Source organism: Equus przewalskii, chromosome 14 (genome assembly GCF_037783145.1).
Source record: "Equus przewalskii isolate Varuska chromosome 14, EquPr2, whole genome shotgun sequence".
NCBI lineage: Eukaryota > Metazoa > Chordata > Mammalia > Perissodactyla > Equidae > Equus > Equus przewalskii.
In genome coordinates this window covers 58,334,508-58,352,562 of record NC_091844.1, presented here as the reverse complement: position 1 = coordinate 58,352,562, position 18,055 = coordinate 58,334,508, and the positions used below count along the sequence as shown (strand labels likewise).

Genomic DNA, 18,055 nt, shown 5'->3' with positions numbered 1-18,055 from the left:
ATACCGTGTCCATGCCCAGGATCCGAACCGGGGAAACCCTGGGCTGCTGGAGCAGAGTGCATGTACTTAATGACTCAGCCAGGGGGCCAGCCCCGATCATGTAGTTTTTATTCTTCGTTTTGTTAATATTGTGTATCACATTGATTGGTTTGCACATGTTGAACCATCCCTGTGTCCCTGGTATAAATGCCACTTCATTGTGGTGTATGATATTTTTAGTGTATTGCTGTATTCAGTTTGCCAATATTTTGTTGACGATTTTTGCATCTATGTTCATCAGCAATATTGGCCTGTAATTTTCCTTCTTTGTGTTGTCCTTGTCTCACATTGGAATCAGGGTGATGTTGGCCTCATAGAATGTTAGGGAGTGTTCTGTCTTCCTCAATTTTTTGGAATAGCTTGAAGAGGATAGGTATTAAATATTCTCTGAATATTTGGTAGAATTCTCCAAAGAAGCCATCTGGTCCTGGACTTTTTTTGGGGGGGGGGGAGGAGGTTTTTTATTATTGTTTCAATCTCTTTACTTGTGATTGGTCTGTTCAGATTCTCTATTTCTTCTGGATTCACTTTTGGAGAGTTGTATGAGTCTAAGGATTTATCCATTTCTTCTGGGTTATTCAATTTGTGGGCATGTAGTTTTTCATAGTATTCTCTTATAATCCTTTGTATTTCTGTGGTACACATTGTAATTTCTCCTTTTTCATTTCTAATTTTATTTATTTGAGCCTTCTCTCTTTTTTCTTAGTGAGTCTGCCTTAGGGTTTGTCAATTTTGTTTATCTTCTCAAAGAACCAGCTCTTTCTTTCATTGATCCTTTCAACTGTTTTTTTTTGGTTTCTATTTCATTTATTTCTGCTCTAATTTTTATTATTTCCCTCCTTTTTCTGACTTTGGGCTTTGTTTGTTCTTTTTCTGTTAGGTGTAGTTTAAGATTACTTGAGATTTTTCTTGTTTGTTAAGGTGGGCCTGAATTGCTATGAATTTCCCTCTTAATGACCACTTTTGCTGCATCACATATGAGTTGGTATGGTGTATTTTCATCTTCATTTGTCTCCAGATATTTTTTGATTTCTCCTTTAATTTCTTCAGTGATCCATTTGTTGTTCAGTAGCATGTTGTTTAGTCTCCACATGTTTGTCACTTTCCCAGCTTTTTTTCTGTAGTTGATTTCTAGTTTCAGAGTATTATTGTTGGAAAAGATTGTTGATGTGATCTCAATCTTCTTAAATTTATTGAGGCTTCCCTGTTTCCCAACATATGGTCTATGCTTGAGAATGTTCCATGTGCACTTGACTTCTCAAGTGCATTCTCAATGTGTATTCTGCTATTTTTGGATGGAGTGTTCTATAGATATCTATTAAGTCAATCTGGTCTAGTTTTTCATTTAAATCCACTATTTCCTTGTTGACTTTCTGTCTAGATGATTTATCCATTGATGTAAGTGGGGTGTTAAGGTCCCCTACTTTTATTGTGTTGTTGTAAATATCTCATTTTAGGTTTGTTAATAGTTGCTTTATGTACTTTGGTGCTTCTGTGTTAGGTGCATATATAAGTGTTATATCTTCTTGGTGGAGTATCCTTTTTATCATTATATACAGCCCATCTTTGTCTCTCATTACCTTTTTTATCTTGAGGTCTACTTTGTCTGATATAAATATCGTAACATCTGCTTTTTTTTGTTTGCCATTAGCTTGGAATATCATCTTCCATGCGTTCACTCTGAGCCTGTGTTTGCCTTTAGAGCTGAGCTGTGTTTCCTGGAGGCAGCATATTTTTGGGTCTTATTTTTATTTTTTTGAGGAAGACTGGCCCTGAGCTAACATCTGTGCCCATCTTCCTCTACTTTATATGTGGGATGCCTACCACAACATGGCTTGCCAAGTGGTGTCATGTCCACTCCTGGGATCCGAACTGGTGAACCCCCTGCCACTGAAGTGGAACATGCAAATTTAACTGCTGCACCACCGGGACGGCCCCTTTGGGTCTTATTTTTTAATCCATCCAGCCACTCTGTGTCTTCTGATTGGAGAATTCCATTCATTTACATTTAGAGTGATTATTGAAATATGTGGGCTTAATGCTGCCATTTTGTCACTCGTTTTCTGGTTCTTCTACATTTCCCTTATTTCTTGTCCTGTGTATTTCAGACTACCAATTCAGTTTGGTAGTTCTCTATGATGGTTTTCTTAGTTTTCTCTTTATTTATCATTGGTGTCTCTGTTCTGATTGTTCCTTTAGTGGTTACCATAAGGTTTGTAGAAAAAAATCTTGCAGATGAGAGAGTCCATTTTCTGATAGCGTTGTATTTCCTTAGATTAAGCCAATTCCATCTCCTCCTCTTCCCCTTCTAAGTAATTATTGTCACAACTTATTCCATTGTGAGTTTGTGGTTAAAATGATGAGATTATATTTATTTTTGATGTTTTCCTTCCCTTTATCTTTAATGTTATAATTGTTTGCTAATCTGTTTTGATACTGTGCTGCAATTTTCTGATTTTGTCTACCTATTTATCTCCTTGCTCAAGACTTTATAACTCCTTTCTTGTGTTTTCTCCCCCCAGGTATGAGAACCTTCTTGAGCATTTCTTGTGTGCATGTGTGTGTGTTTGTGTGTGTGTGTGTTGGGGGGGGGGGGGTCTTGTGGCAATGATCTCCCTTAGCTTTTGTTTATCTGGAAAAGTTTTTATTTCTACATCGTATCTGAAGTTTATTTTCACTGGATAGAGTATTCTTGGCTGAAAGTTTTTGTCTTTCAGAATTTTGAATATATCATTCCACCCTCTCCTAGCCTGTAAGGTTTCTTCTGAAAAATCTGTTGAAAGTCTGATAAGGGTTCCTTTGTCAGTTATTTTCTTTCGCCTTGCTGCCCTTAATATTTTTTCTTTGTCCTTGACTTTTGCCAGCTTTACTACTATATGCCTTGCAGTAGGTCTTTTTACATTGATATAAATAGGTGTTCCATTGGCTTCTTTCATTTGTATTTCCAGCTCTGTCCCCAGTTTGGGAAGTTCTCAGCTATTATTTTTTTGAACAAGCTTTCTGCTCCATTCTCCTTCTCTTCTCCCTCTTGAATACCTATAATCCTAATGTTGCATTTCCTAATTAAGTCAGACATTTCTCAGAGAATTTCTCCATTTCTTTTTAGTCTTAATTCTCGCTCCTCCTCCATCTGAAGAATTTCTATATTTCTGTCCTCCAGATTGCCATTTCTCTCCTTTATAATACCATCTATGTTATTCATGGACACCAGATTTTTCTTTATTTTATCCATTGTGTTTTTCATCTCCAACATTTCTGATTGGTTTTCTTTATAGTTTCAATCTCTTTTGTGAGGAATTCCCTCTGTTCATTAATTTTGTTCCTAATTTCGCTAAACTGTCTATCTGTATTTTCTTGTAACTTGTTGAGTTTTTCTATGATAACTATTTTGAATACTCTGTCATTTAGATTATAATTTTCTGTGCTTTCAGGATTGATTTCTGGGTGCTTGTCATTTTCCTTCTGGTCTGGAGTATTAATATATTTCTTCATATTGTTTGATGGCATGGATTTGTGCCTCCGCATAGTAATAGTATCTGGTCGTAGCTTCCACCTGCTGCCACTGGGTGGGGGTCAAGAGCTGCGTATTCTGAGCCCACCTCAAGCCACAGCTTGCTGTCTCACAGCTGCTGCTTTTCTATCATTTGCATGGAGGCTCTGGCCAACCTGCTGAGCTAGAGCCCTGTGTTGGGGCAGGGGTGCTTTCTTTCATGTGCATGATCCTTGAGGCATTCTTGTTCTGCTCTCACTATCTCCTCTCCTGGTGTGCTGGCTTAATGAAGACACCCCTGAAATAGCTTAGCCACCTCTGTGTGGGACTTTCCCACAGTCTATGTGGGAACTTGGAGAGTGAAGGTGTTCCCATGGAGGGCTGCCTCTCACCCCTCTCCTCTTGGAGCCATGCAGGATCCCGTGCTCAGGGCCACTGCCATTCGGGAGGGAGAGGAGATTCCCTTACCTCCTTCCACTTCCTCCAGGGTATCCAGCAACTCCACCTTCAGATGTATGGGTGCATGGATCTCTCAGATGTCTTTTCTGTCATGTGAATGTCCTTTGTTGGTTTATGAACGTCCTTTTCATTGTATCTTAACAGGGAGAGTCTAAGGGAAGAGCTCACTCCACCATGATGTTGACATCACTTAGCCTTGCTATTTTTAAAAAAATAAATTTTATTGGAATATAATTCATATACCATAGAATTCACCCTTTTAAAGTATACAATTTGATGGGTATTAGTATATTTACAGATTGTACAAGTGTCATCACTATATAATTTTAGAATCTTTCCATCATCCTTGTTTTGGAAGTTAACTTCTCATTTTATTTCATTTATTATACACAGAAGCTGCCTCAAAATTCATTATCAAATAAGGCAAGGAAGAGATACAAATAGTTAAAAAAGCAAATATGGTTTTGACCACTTAGTTAATCCATGTTTAACACTTCTTTGGGTCCTTTAACTTTTTCAAGGCCTTGGTTTTCTTATCTTTAAAATCAGAAGCTGGGTATGATCTCACAAAGGACTCCCTGATTTAAATTCTATCTTTTTATGTAGCATTCAGGTAGTTGTTCACATTTCATGATCATTTCAACACCGTCACTTCGGTTAGAGCCAGGACTTGCATACACATACAGAAAAGGAATATGCAGACAGCTTCAATTACAATGTGATGAGATGTACATGCAGAGAGACCAAACACCTTGTTATAGTTTGGGGCTAGCCATTTAGCTCAGGACACGACATTTCTACATAATTATTTTAATTAAGGTTGACCTTAGAGAAATTACACATGTCAGGATGTAATAATTTAGTAAAAACTGAAAATGCCCCAAAGCAAGGGACTTGGATGCAGACAATTAAGGCTTATCACCTTTAAATGCAAAAATAAGTGATAAGTTTGGTGCAAGTTTTCTGAAATTTTTAAAGCCAGCTCTCCAACTTCCTGGCTACCTTTCTGATCCTGAGATTTCTTACTTGTAAATTGCAGCTAACAATACCTGCTTCCTATGGTGTTTGGGAGAGTTTATGAGAAAGTAGATTTAAAGCATCCAGTACCATGCCTGACATCTGATAAGGGCTTAATGTAGTCCCCTTGGACCACTTAATCTACCGAGAACATAAATACCATCAGAAAAGAGGTAATAATACATATATGTAAATACATAATATATGCATAAATTAGTGAAATTAAGGATGAATTGAAAAAGTCATAATTTGCCTCCAACATGATAGCTACTTTATATTTAGAATATCAATTTAAAATATTTCTTTTGTTTTTACTACATAAGGATTGAGATATCTATCATTATTTAATGCTTCTCTCTAGCTTTGATCCTGTCAAATTTGCCAAAATATTCAACTGCATTGGCCATTATTGCTCCCTTACAGGTTTAGAAATTCTGAAAGTGAAACAAAAAAAGCCAACAAAAAACACTTTGTAAATTTGTGCAAGATAAGGTAACTGGTGGTTAGCAAGTTGAGATAAAATAAAAACACTGTAAATAATGTTCTGGGATTTTACAGACTGAGAGTGCTGGAAAATCTCCTGGCAGTGTTGCTAGATGTTGTATTCTTGGGATCCTGGCCAAGCGTTTACTTTAATCCTTAAGAATTGTGCAATTTGAAAATTGAAGTTTCAATTTCAATTGTACTTAATAGCTATCCTCTCAGCTATGTGTATTCTTCTTTGTCGATGTTATTGATTAAAGGGCATGTTGTTCACTTATTGGTCAAGAATGGTATTCTTCCTCTTCAGAGTGGCATTCAGCTCATCTATTTATGGTATGCCATCATCTGTGGCAACAGGGAGTTTAAAGTGCTTATGAAGGTAAAACAAAACAAAATAACAGCAATAACAAAACAAAAACCAAGCCCAGTGCTGAATATCATAAACCATCCAATACTTCGTATATATATCTTTGGTTTTCTTACAAAATGAAAGCTAGACTCTTGCAAAAGCAACAGCACCCCAGGGATTTTGCATTTGCCACCATGGAGTCAGCTCTCTGCAGCAGACAAGATGGAGAAAGGAGATCTCAGAGCAGATCAAGAAGGTGGAAGGACACAGGACTAGTTCCTTCCTTGTGAAGGACATAGAGCATGATCCCTAGCTAGGCCCATTCTCTGTCCTCATCTCTCCATTCCATCTGTGTCAGACTTCACAAAAGGAGGGTGGGAGTGTTCACAGGAAAAGGACAAGAGATAGATGACAGCTGTTTATGTCATTTCACAAAATATCTTAGCTGGAAGGATCCTTGAAAACATTGAGTTTGAGATTAAGGGGCTCGAGAGGAAAGGGAACATACTCAAGACAGTGCAGTCAGTAGCAGAGTTGGCTCTAGGACCCAGCCAAGGTATTTCTACTTCCCCACCCTGCTTTGATGCATGTTCTTGGTAAGAAATGATGGCCGTGGATGGCACTGGTACATTTTCAAAGTAGACATGGTTTGCTGTAGGCATAGTTCCGCCTCCCTTTCTCACCCCTTGTGGTGCCTTCCACTCTCAATCCCTAAAGAAAGACCCAATGCCCTCATGTTGCCCTCCAGCCACCCAGCAATTCCCCCCCAACCCCAGCCCACACCTCCATTTCCTCAGCATACTGATCACAAACAGTTCTTAGGAAAGCTATTCCTTTAAACAAACTCACATAAAAATTCTAACTGGTACTTTATCTCCCTAATAGCTTCTAAGTAGGATTACTTTGGAACTCAGATGAATTTCTAAATGTTAAATATCTAAGACAGAGGAGGAAGGGATTTTTATCACTTCTAAGCCAGTGAACCTGTGGGGCAGAATTAGTCATGGTCTTGCTCTATTTCAAGTCATAAAGGGCTCAGGATACAGGGAAAGGCAAGCTGGTGAGTAGTAGAGCAAGGGGAAGAGGGCCTTTGTTCTACGTTGGAAGAACTGTGAGCTGTCCAGGTGTTAACCCAACAGAGCTCTCTGGAGTTTGGGGCAATAGTAGTAGCCCCAGTAGCCCGGGAGTCTGGGTTGCATTTGGATTCTGGATTTGAAAGTGGAAGAGGTGACTTCCAATGGATCCCTTGAAGCCAATTCATAGCTAAGAATCCATGATTTAGAGGGAACATTTGATGGAGTCAATTTTGGTGAGGGATTTTTTTTTCCAAATGGTACTACATTTAAGGAATAACACAGTGTACAACATCCAAAGAGATGTCAATCTCTAAAACAAATATATTTTAGGGATTTATTAAAATTCAATCTAGGAGTATTTTCAAATTTAGTTTATATAAGATAGTGCTGGTGTTTTACAGGGGGTTCTTATATTAGACAAGATTAAATACAGGATGATTTTCTCTGACCTGAAAATTGCGGGTAGTAGGAGGAGATTAGCAAATCTAGGAGGAAGGAAATTGGATAATGACGCAGGTCTCTGTCAGAGCAGAGAGTGGAGTGATGAGTATTTGGTGAAGGAAGAAACTAATGACATAGGCTAGGGATTCAAATCCAAGAAAGGATATGTGCAGCTAGAGAGGAGGATAACTAGGAAAGAAGAAGGAAGGAATGGTGGAAAGGAGATCTTGAGACGGGGACTGTTGCATGGCAAGTGACAAATACCAATTCTTCCTCTAGCTAGCACTTCTGACAATTCTCCTTTCCTTTTTTCTCTCACTGCAAGTGTTTCTCAAACGTTAGGACAGACTTTTCTTCTCACTTGCAGCACTTCCTGTCTCAGGAATAAAAATTGTTCATACGATTTCAGTTGCCAAAACACACAGATTAAGACTTGTGTGAATAGACATTTTTCCAAAGAAGACAGACAGATGGCCAATAGGCACATGAAAAGATTCAACATCACTAATTTTTAGGGATATGCAAATCAAAATCAAAATGAGGTATCACCTCACACCTGTTAGAAGGGCTATTATAAAAAAGACAGGAAATAACAGGTATTGGAGATGATGTGGATAAAAGGGAACCCTTGTACATTGCTGGTGGGAATGTAAATTGGTGCAGCCACTATGGAAAACAGTATGGAGATTCCTCAAAAATTTAAGAATAGAACTACCATATGATTCAGTTTTCTACTTCTGGGTATTTTTTCGAAGAATACAAAAATATTAATTTGAAAAGATATATGCACCTCTATGTTCATCACAGCATTATTTACAATAGCCAAGATATAGAAACAACCAAAGTATTCATCAATGGAGGAATGGATACAGAAGATGTGGTGTATATATATATACAACAGAATACTACTCAGCCATTAAAAAGAATGAAATCTTGCTATTTGTGACAACATGGATGGATCTTGAGGGTATTATGCTAAGTGAAATAAGTCAGATGAGGAAAGACAAATATCATGTGATTTCACTCATCTGTGGAATCTAAACAAACAAACAAATGAAAACCAAACTCATAGATACAGAGAACAGATTGGTGGTTACCAGAGGAGAAGGGGGTTGGGGGTTGGGAAAAATGGGTGAAGGGGGTCAGTTGTATAGTGACGGAAGGTAACTAGACTTTTGGTGGTAATCACTTTGTAGTGCATGCAGATATTGAATTATAATGTTGTATACCTGAAACTTATATAATGTCATATATCAATTTTACCTCAAAAAAAAATTTTTAAAAAAATTAGGACTTGCGTCTCTAGCCTAGATCTCTTCTTTTTTCTCTAGTTTAATTTTCTATAGCTAATCACCCTGGACTGTTTCATGAACATAATATTAAATTTTGTGTGTGTATATTCCCATATCTAAAATGCTTTTTCTTCAAAATTTAGTTGTATCTCCCCCGCCAACTCTTTTATCTGCGAAGATTCCAATCCCTCAGAAAATGTCTTGGAGTCATGGTCAGATTATTCCATGATCTTGGTGTTGGTATCTTCTTTAAGTTTTCTGGTGAGGTTTTAAATTTGTGCCTTTCTGGTTAACCCCATTAGGGTATTTCTTCTTGGTGGCTACATATTCCATTGAGGGTTCATTTTCTCCTGTTTCTGCCTAGCACTTGATAGCGTTTGCTAGACAATAAGCAAACGTTTTAAATAGTGCCAATGTACTAAATTGGTATAAGAAAAACTGAACTTTTGTTTTGCTGAGGAAGATTCTCCTGTTGCCAATCTTCCTCTTTTTTGCTTGAGGAAGATTCACCCTGAGCCAACACCCATGTGAGTGTTCCTCTATTTTTGTATGTGGGTCACTGCCACAGCATGGCCATTGACAAATGGTGTAGGTCCACGCCCAGGGTCCAAACCTGTGAACTTGGGCCGCTGAAGTAGAGTGTGTGTATTTAAACACTAGGCTACAGGGCTGGCTCCAAAAAAACTGGACATTTTTGTTTGCTAGAAGCTAAGAGCCTTTTCATGATGAAAATGCAAAAGCCACCAAATGGAAGATATGAGCAGTTGAGTAGGATGAGGTCTCACACTTCTTTGGGAGCAAACATGGCAACTACTATATTTAAAAATTCTATGGCTTTCTTTCAAGGGATCATCTATTAACTGTAGAAGTCAATATATTAAAAAAGTTCTAGAGGGTAATAAAAGTAATACTTATACAGCTCTTTATGTTAGAAAGCATATTAACATAATTGTTTTATTTAATACTTTTAACAACCTCAGGTGTTAAAATTCTCATTTTAGGTAGGTGTCATTATTCTCATCCTAGAGTTGAAGACACTGATGATCAAAGATCATAACCTGTAAGTGGCAAAGCCAAAATCTGACCCCTGGTGTGTCTTTCCAGTTGACAGAGAAAGAGGGAAAGTGTGAAAAGACAACGGCACCAGTTGGTCTGAATTCTCAAAAGGGCTAGAGACCCTTTGGTTGTGAGAAGAAGCTCATTTAGCGTGATTAGATTAGTCTTTTCTCTAAGAGCACAGGAGATGATCACTAGCTGAGGTTTGGTGAACGGGAGGGTGAGTGAGGAGCACTGGTTAAAAAACACCCATCAAGACCCAAACTGACTGTTTTTTTGGGCAAAAGGTAGAAAACTAATGGCCTGGCACCTATCCAGTTATTTAACACTGTTGTGAATATTTTTCTTACAAAAAGAAGGAAATTTCTTCCTAGGTTACTGTGAAGTAATCATGTAATTTCTAGCAAGAATGGGTTCATATAGTTGGTAAGATACAAGGTCTAGACCATTTCTTTGCTGTGGTGCTTTAGACTTCCCTCACAGGGTGGTTACATGTGTTTTATTAGAAAATGATTTCCCTCTTGGAAGTATAGCAGCCTTGACTAAGATAAATGAGATCCAAGGACAGAGGCCAATGGGTAGCAGGGAAGAATGATGTTCAGATTCCCTAGTGTGTATTTTCAGTTCTAGGTTAAATAACATCAGACCCTACGCCTTACTTTAAATATGCATATAGTTTGAGAATATGCTGCTCAACTCTAATGGTATGCAATTTAAAAACATACTCTGTTTCAGCTATCTCCTGCTGCATAACAAATCATCCCAAAATGCAGTGGCTGAAAACAACGATTTATTATTTCTCAGAATTTTGTGAGTTGATTGTGCTCAGCTGGGCAGTTATCCTGTTCTACTTGATGCTGGCAGGGGACACTCATTTGGCAACATTCAGCTGGTGGCTGCACTGAGTTGGAAGGTCCAAGAAGGTGTTACACACATGACTGGCCCCTTGGTGCTCCTCCAGCAGCCTCTTTCTCTCCAAGTGGTATCTTATCATCTAGTAGTCTAGTCCAAACTTCTTTACAGCATGGTGGCTGGCTCCCCCAGAGAGAGAAAGCAGAAGCAGCCAGGACTTTCAAGAGCCACGTCCAGAAATGGCACAGTCGCACCTCTGCTGCATCTGAGGAAGCCACAGGACACTGGGCGAGGAGGGAGGGAGACTTCACCTCTCAATAAGAGGAGTGGCAAAGTGTCATTGTAAAAGTGATGCAGGATGGAGGAAACTGTAGCAGTCACTCACCAGTAGAAATAATCAACTATACTCTTTCAAACATAAGCACCATTAAAAATTATGAAAGCAGGGGCTGGCCCCGTGGCCGAGTGGTTAAGCTCACATGCTCTGCTTTGGTGGCCCAGGGTTTCGCTGGTTCAGATCCTGGGCGTGGACATGGCACCGCTCATCAGGCCACACTGAGGCGGCGTCCCACATGCCGCAGCTAGAAGGACCCACAACTGAAAATACAAAACTCTATACTGGGGGGCTTTGGGGAGAAGAAAGAAAAATAAAAACAATTAAAAAAAAATCTTAAAAATTACAAAAGCAGAAAGGTTAGTTCAAAAGAAAATAAAAGAACTGAAGCATATTTAAAGTGACCTCACTCATTATTTTACTTACTGTTTTTCCCTCATTCGTTATTTTACTTATTGTTTTTCTCTTTCTATCATTAGTCTAAGTCTGGTCTTGAGCCTTTTTACCTTTTTAAACCTACAACAGACTCTATTGTGATAGCCTGGAGTTTGAGTATTATAAAGGGCAGGGAAATATTTTGATGAATTGAAAGAAAAGGAATCTTACAGCCTCAAAGTTGTAAAGATATTCTCAGGGATAAACTGCTAGCCAGTCAAGCTGAAAAAGATTTTGTTGGTTTTTCCATTTGTAAAAATTGCCAACCCAAGGCACAAAAAAGAATAGTTTGCCATGTCAGCTGTTCAGATGTCCCAACTGATAGGAAATGAAATAACAAGTTCTAGAAGTTATATATGAAGATGACAGTTTTTCTCACTTAAACACAAAGTAATGGATAATGAACTAATAGCCGAGTTGAACAGAAATTAGGAGACGAAAATATTTCTTATTTTTATTAAAATAAGCTAAGAACATTAAGTTATACGCACAAATATAAAGTCACCAGAGTATTTAATCCCATACTTAGGTTTTCTAAATATCCTAAGCTAAATTTAAAAAATATTATGTATATTTAACATAATACAACTAAAATCGCTATGTAGTGAATTGTTTCTAGTATAAATTGCCAGTATGCTAATTATCAAATGCTAATCAAAATATAGCTGTAATTTCACGTGATTTTAAATAGATCTGCTTCTATACAGATATGTTCTAAAATCCTAAGTAGACACAGCATCTTCAATGTGACAATATTTAGGGAGGTGGTCAGTGACTAGTGTTCACAACAGAAAAGAAAAAGTTTAACTTTAGAAATACAAGTCGTTTATATGCCTGTTAAGTAGGATAACCAATTCTCAGTTTAAGTAAATTATGAATTAAATACAAGGTTAACTGGGCCTGACTCCCTGCTGCTGAAATATAAAAAGTGTACAATTCAGATATATTTGTAGAATTCCATTAAGTTATCATTTACTGAAACTGCTAAAAGTTTTATTGAAGTTAGAAATGTACTGAATGTTCTTTGCCTTAATGGATATCTTAAATTAGTATTTCACAGCATATGTGTCATTTCCAAGTTAATTAGAGTTAGATTAAAACGTCAAAGAATGATTACATATTACTTTGCATTTTGAAAGCACACCTGTTTTATTTACATTAATTAAAACTCTAGTGATAATTAGCTTTAAAATCCACTTTCGTTTATAAAATTTAACCTCTGTTAGGTGGTTGTCTGTAAACTATTATTGACTTGATACAACTAGCAGGGGGTAGTTGTGTGTGCTTGTGTCCATGTGAAAGCAAGGAAGAAGAGAGAGAGAAAACGAGAGACAGAGATCTCCAGGCTCCTGGCTAGATCATAACCACCAAAATTCATCTTGGTATTGTTAATCAATCTGAGAAAGCATCTTCTAGTGGGAGTTATGTCCAGGACACAAACACCATGTACTACAGAGAATCACGCAAGTTTAGAGCTGAGGGGGAGCCTTAGAAATCATCTAGCTTATCTACTGTCTTATTTTACAAATGAGAAAATGAAGGCAGAGAAAATTACACGTTGTAACAAGGCTACACAGAGAATTGCAAGCCTTGTTGAGTTAGTGATTTTAATAGAAAACAAACATACACACACATACCCAGAACGTTACTTTAGCTTATGAGTGGCATTTTATCTCTATGTCTTAACTATATGCATTAAAAATCTGTATACATGTGATTCAGCTAATACCTTACACTGACTCTCCAGTTTTTTCAAGATTTTACTGTTTTTCGTATTTTAGGATCATTCCTCTTCTGGTAGTATGTTTTAATTAAAAAAAACTTTTTTTAAATAATTCTGTGCCATTCAAGTTATTCTAAAACCAGAATTGGAAATCATTGGTGGTGACAAATGACTAAGAAAGTGCCATCTTTTTGAAAAATTGTAATTCTATGGCAAGTAAGCTAAAGAACCATAAAACATTTTCAGAATTGAAAAATTTGTCAAAATAATGTATTCATTTTCTTATGCCTTGTAGTTTAGGAAATCTGCACGAGCAATGAAGAACAGGGATATGACTAACCTAGAAGAGGGGAGATCTTCTCTGCATACCTCTCATCCCCTGCCTGAGAGCTTTGTTTTTACCCTTTACTCAATCATCTCCCTAATCCAAAGCATTCAAAAGCTTCTTGAACACAACTTTTTAATGATTCAGTCTAGTTAAAATAAGCTTCAAAGAGTGACCCCCTACAAGGGTTTTGTTATTGGGGCAAATTGGAACAATTACAGTTAAGTATCAGCAGGACTGAAACAGAGAAATCAGAGTCCAAGCAAACAGGTCCGATATGGGACTAATGAAATGTCCTTTTCTGTGGGGTATTTCCTTCTTCCCTGAAGAAGCAGCAGGAGCACCAAGAAGTCAAGTCTGCATTTTTAATTCTCTGTAAAGTGCTCTGCAAAATAAAGAGAACTGCTCGGAGATTCTCCTGTAGGTGTGTGTAGAAAGTCTGGGAAACCAGGGCGCGACGAGGTCACTCGAGGTGGAGAGAAGGGAGTATTCAGGCGGCGTCCCTCACTGTGACGGCGCAGTATTCGGACAGCATCAGGAAAGAGCTGTATGAGTAAATGTAGAAGCTTGAAAGCCAGCGCTGGTGAGACCAGTCCCAGGCAAGCCAGAAACTAGGGGAGACACATGGTTACAGAATCACGTGGGCTTCTGTCGAGAGCCTGGGTCAAGACTATTTGCTAAGTTTTACAAAAGTCATTACATAACGTGGGTCCTAGACACTGAAGTGCAACTGTCTTCCATGTGGCTGAGAAACGCAAGGGGATCTGCAGTACAGAGGTGGGAACTATGCACTCGAAAGAGAAAAGAGTTGCGGTTTGAGATCTGTGCGCCTGAGTGACTGAGGCGGCAGCACTCCATGGCCTGGGTCCCCAAGGGAAAGTTAAGTATGCCAATGTCATCAGAAGATTCTTTTCCTTTGTGGTAATATGGCAGCAGAACACTTTTCTAAGCATTAGATGCCTTCTCCTCTCCCCTCCCCGGTGATACCTAACTGGTGGATTTAAGGGAAAAAATTGAGAGAGAAATGCTGGTTTGAATTGATTCTTAAATGTAAGCAAAAATAAGGGAAGAGAGTCACGCTGCCAAAAACTCCATCGTTGTTTGAAGCACATTTACAAAATGGATAATGGAGTCTTGGGCTGTCATCTTAATTTCTGCATGTGTGTGTGTATTATATACATAATATATAATTTTGGAGAGCTGGGGCAGCATGAGTGGTTTGGCAATAAGAAGCCTTAAGTGATAAAAACACTATGAAAGCTAAAAAGAAATCTAAAAGGTGCCTTTTATCTTTTGCTTCTCATTTTCCTTGCACCTGTGGTATCATCTTATCAAAAATGCAAGAAATATACAATTCTGAAGAGGGATATTCTTGATAATAAGATGAAAATAAAAAGACCCTAGCAGCTTATATTCACCCCAAGAATGTTAAATGGCAAAATAAGCCCACTTAAAATGTCCTTCCAGTGAGTAAGGATCTGCTGTGTAGATGTCGTAATTCCTTAGTAAAGAGATGCTCCCAAGTAACTAAATGCGATTCTCTGCAAGTTTACACAGCCATGTTTGTAAGTCCAATAGACTTTTAGAGATGGGCATAAGGTGTTACCGTGTTTTCTTATAACAATTTATGTTTGGTGTCCTGGGGCTAGATACAAAGAATTTCTGGAATTATGCATATTTGCAAAATTTGACAACATTTAGGTGAGAATGCCAGACCCAGGAGCAGAAAAGAGTTAATGAAAAAATCTTAATATTTATTAACAGGAACATCATTATTTTGTGCCTTTATGCCAGACAGTGATAGACAGCCCCCGTGCTGTTATTTTACACAAGTTCCCTGTTAGCAAACTAAAAGTACTTTCAGACATTCTGCATCATTCTTAGATGTCTGGGATAAAAGGCATCTACTATGATGCTTCAAAGCTTATCATTATAAATGCATATTTATACATATGTATATATGTATGTGTGTATGTCAAGTTTACTTGGAAAATAGCCCAATGTAAATTCGGCTCACCTACTAAGGTGTTTTGTTTGCTTCTTTTTTTGGTAAGAGGCACAAAATGAAGTTAACTGAAAGATAATCTTCCTGCTCTCAGAAGTGTTTACAAACCTGACCTGATCATGATGCACAAGTTTAGGGCTGCACAAGTTTATAGAGGCTATGGATACAAATGTTTAGAAGAGAGTGTTGACGATGAACAATTTGGAAAACACACCCAGGAGGACAGGTTTAGGTACTGAGATGATTTTGCCAGGAGGGGAAAAGGGAGATAAAGAACCATGATGTAATAGAAAACAGCATTAGAGTCAGCAGTCAATTATCCTAGGGCATTACGTCATGAGGATGGTGATTTCTTATAGTTCACTCACTATTTGCTATGCAAATGTATCGAATTTTTCCAGCTAGCTTTAAAAATAGAATCGTCAATGTCTCATGAGACAGAGAAAGTAGAGTCTGCCCTAGAATCAAGGGATAAATCTAGATGACATTTCAAGATTCCCTTCCCACACCAATATAAAAACACGGAATACAATACCAGCACTGCTCAACAGACCTGGTTACAGTAAGAGTGAATTAAAATGCAGAAACATAACGTCATTCCTTACGCAAACAATAGCTAGGCAAGCTATCAGATATTGTTCTACAACATTATGTGGTCAGCTGTAGCAAGATGATATATGCAAATCTTTTTCATAAATCAAAGTATAAGCCCACAAATTCTCAATATAAATTGCCTCAAGAGGGGCTGCTCTGATGAAATTGAAAATGTCTCCTCCATATGTACAGTTTGAGACTTTATAACATTTAAAGAAAATGTTCTAAAAGATAAAGTTGGCATATAAAAAGCACGGGCAGAGGAATCAGTAATGATCAGAGCAAAACAATTCTAGAAGGCATCTTAATTTTCATATGGCTCATTTGCATTTGAAACCCTGAGAATTCCTATCTCTCTTGTACAAAAATGTGTACATATTAAATTACTTTCCACTTGAAAGAACATTTTCCTAAATGTTTGGAAGATGATCAAATTTTAACTGGAGGACTTGTTTTCTTCCATCAGGTGTGGGGGAGATGTGGCTTCCTGGTATGAGAGGCAACAGTTGATTCTAATAGTAGAACAAGACAAAAATAAGAAAGTAAATTGAAAACAATTCCTATTTGTACAGTTTGATTTAAAGGAGGTAAAACAAAAAGGATGTAGATGGTACAAAGATGTCAAAAGACATCAATTTTAAAATTAAGCAGGGTTACCTTACCAAAAAATTGTGATCCTCTGATACTTAAAAATTAGCTTCTATTACTTATTCTCAAATTCTCATAGATGTACTATGAATTATCTTAATACACTCATTTCTGAGTAGGTAGTGTTTAAAAGATGCCCACCAGCTATTAAACAATAATTCCAAGAGTTTATATTCATTCTACCCATCTCAAATTCTTAGGTATTAATCTTAGGATATTGGCAGAACGGCAAAGATTGAAAACCTCTATACTATCAATTTTAAACAGTATTTAGTCTTAAGGAAATTGTTGGTCATCCACTCAGAGATCTAAAAGCAGAGATCTAGGTAGAAATTTGGACTCACAAAGGGAAACCACTCTGAATGAAAAGATCTTTCTGAATTTTTAGTTTATTTTCTCATATGGTAGAATGTCTAGAAAAGAGGTGTGTGCTCGGAAAGAAAATCAGAACTTGAAAGACATCCCTGTCCTCCTCTCGGCCTTCCTCTCCGGGGACTTCACCTGCTGGAGGAAAGTGTTCAGGCATGGTCTTGTGGGGGTGCCCTGGTGGGGCACCATACAGAGGTGGACAGGACGCAGTTGACTAAGGACAGATAACATGACATAATCTTTGGAAATGAGATTATCTAGGTGCATGTTGCTCTTGTGTTTCTTTTCCTTCTGCTGTCTTGGGTCTTTGGGAAGCCCTTCTGTGAAATCCCTGATCTGTATCAGCTGGGCTGCAAAGTATTAAGGAAAGAGTGGGAAGCCACGAACTGGAGACTTACTGGGAGAGCAGCACCCCCACGGACCTCTAGGAGAGTGTGGTGGAAAGGGACTGGGGGACCAAGAGGCAGGGTGGAACGGGGCTGCTGTTCACTCCTCCAGCCAAAGTCAGAGAAGCTGGTGAGATGTTGTTAAGGGGACAGAGTTTTTACACATGATCCACACTGTATTTCAAATTGCTGCCTTAGCCTTATCTAGGCTTAGAACAAAGCCTAATCTTTTGGTTATTTAAGTATACTGTATTGGGCTTGACTTGCAAACATGTAATTTTTAACAGTTAAAGGTAAAATGGCCTATGTAATAAAAACTGAAATACCCAGAGATTTTGGATACACAGAAATCATCTTAACATTTCAACTTATTGATTAATTTGATCTTTCTCTCCCAACAAACATCTATTTTAACTATCAAAAGGTTGAAAAAGAGGACTGCTTTCTTCCTTTATGGTAGACATGCTAAGGAGAAGATAAATGACCACAAAGTAGATCAAAGGTGCAGGATTAAGCAAACACAAAATGGGACGATTGTCAGTCGGATAAATTGAAAATTATCATCTTGGCTTATTAATAAGCAATACTCATCTATTTACTTGAATGTTTATTAAGTACCTTCTGTGTATTAGACACGGTTTTAGGTGCAGGGATACAAGATGAGAAAAAAACCCTCAAACCA

The 18,055-nt window shown here is 37.9% G+C and overlaps 1 protein-coding gene across 14 annotated transcripts in view; it reads right to left on the bottom strand.

Annotated features, from left to right (window-relative positions):
- Positions 1 to 11,765: 11,765 nt before the first annotated feature.
- The window catches only part of CDKL4 (cyclin dependent kinase like 4), a 48,465-nt gene continuing 42,175 nt past the window's right edge, over positions 11,766 to 18,055 (bottom strand). For 5 of the 14 annotated variants that reach the window (XM_070572841.1, XM_070572838.1, XM_070572842.1 and 2 more), the window contains one exon: positions 11,766 to 13,982. In XM_070572841.1, the coding sequence (XP_070428942.1) occupies positions 13,737 to 13,982 (246 nt within the window). In that variant the 3' untranslated portion in view covers positions 11,766 to 13,736. Of the gene's footprint in view, positions 16,483 to 18,055 lie in introns of all 14 variants that reach the window. The other 9 variants (XM_070572843.1, XM_070572847.1, XM_070572844.1 and 6 more) reach the window with 2 other exon arrangements.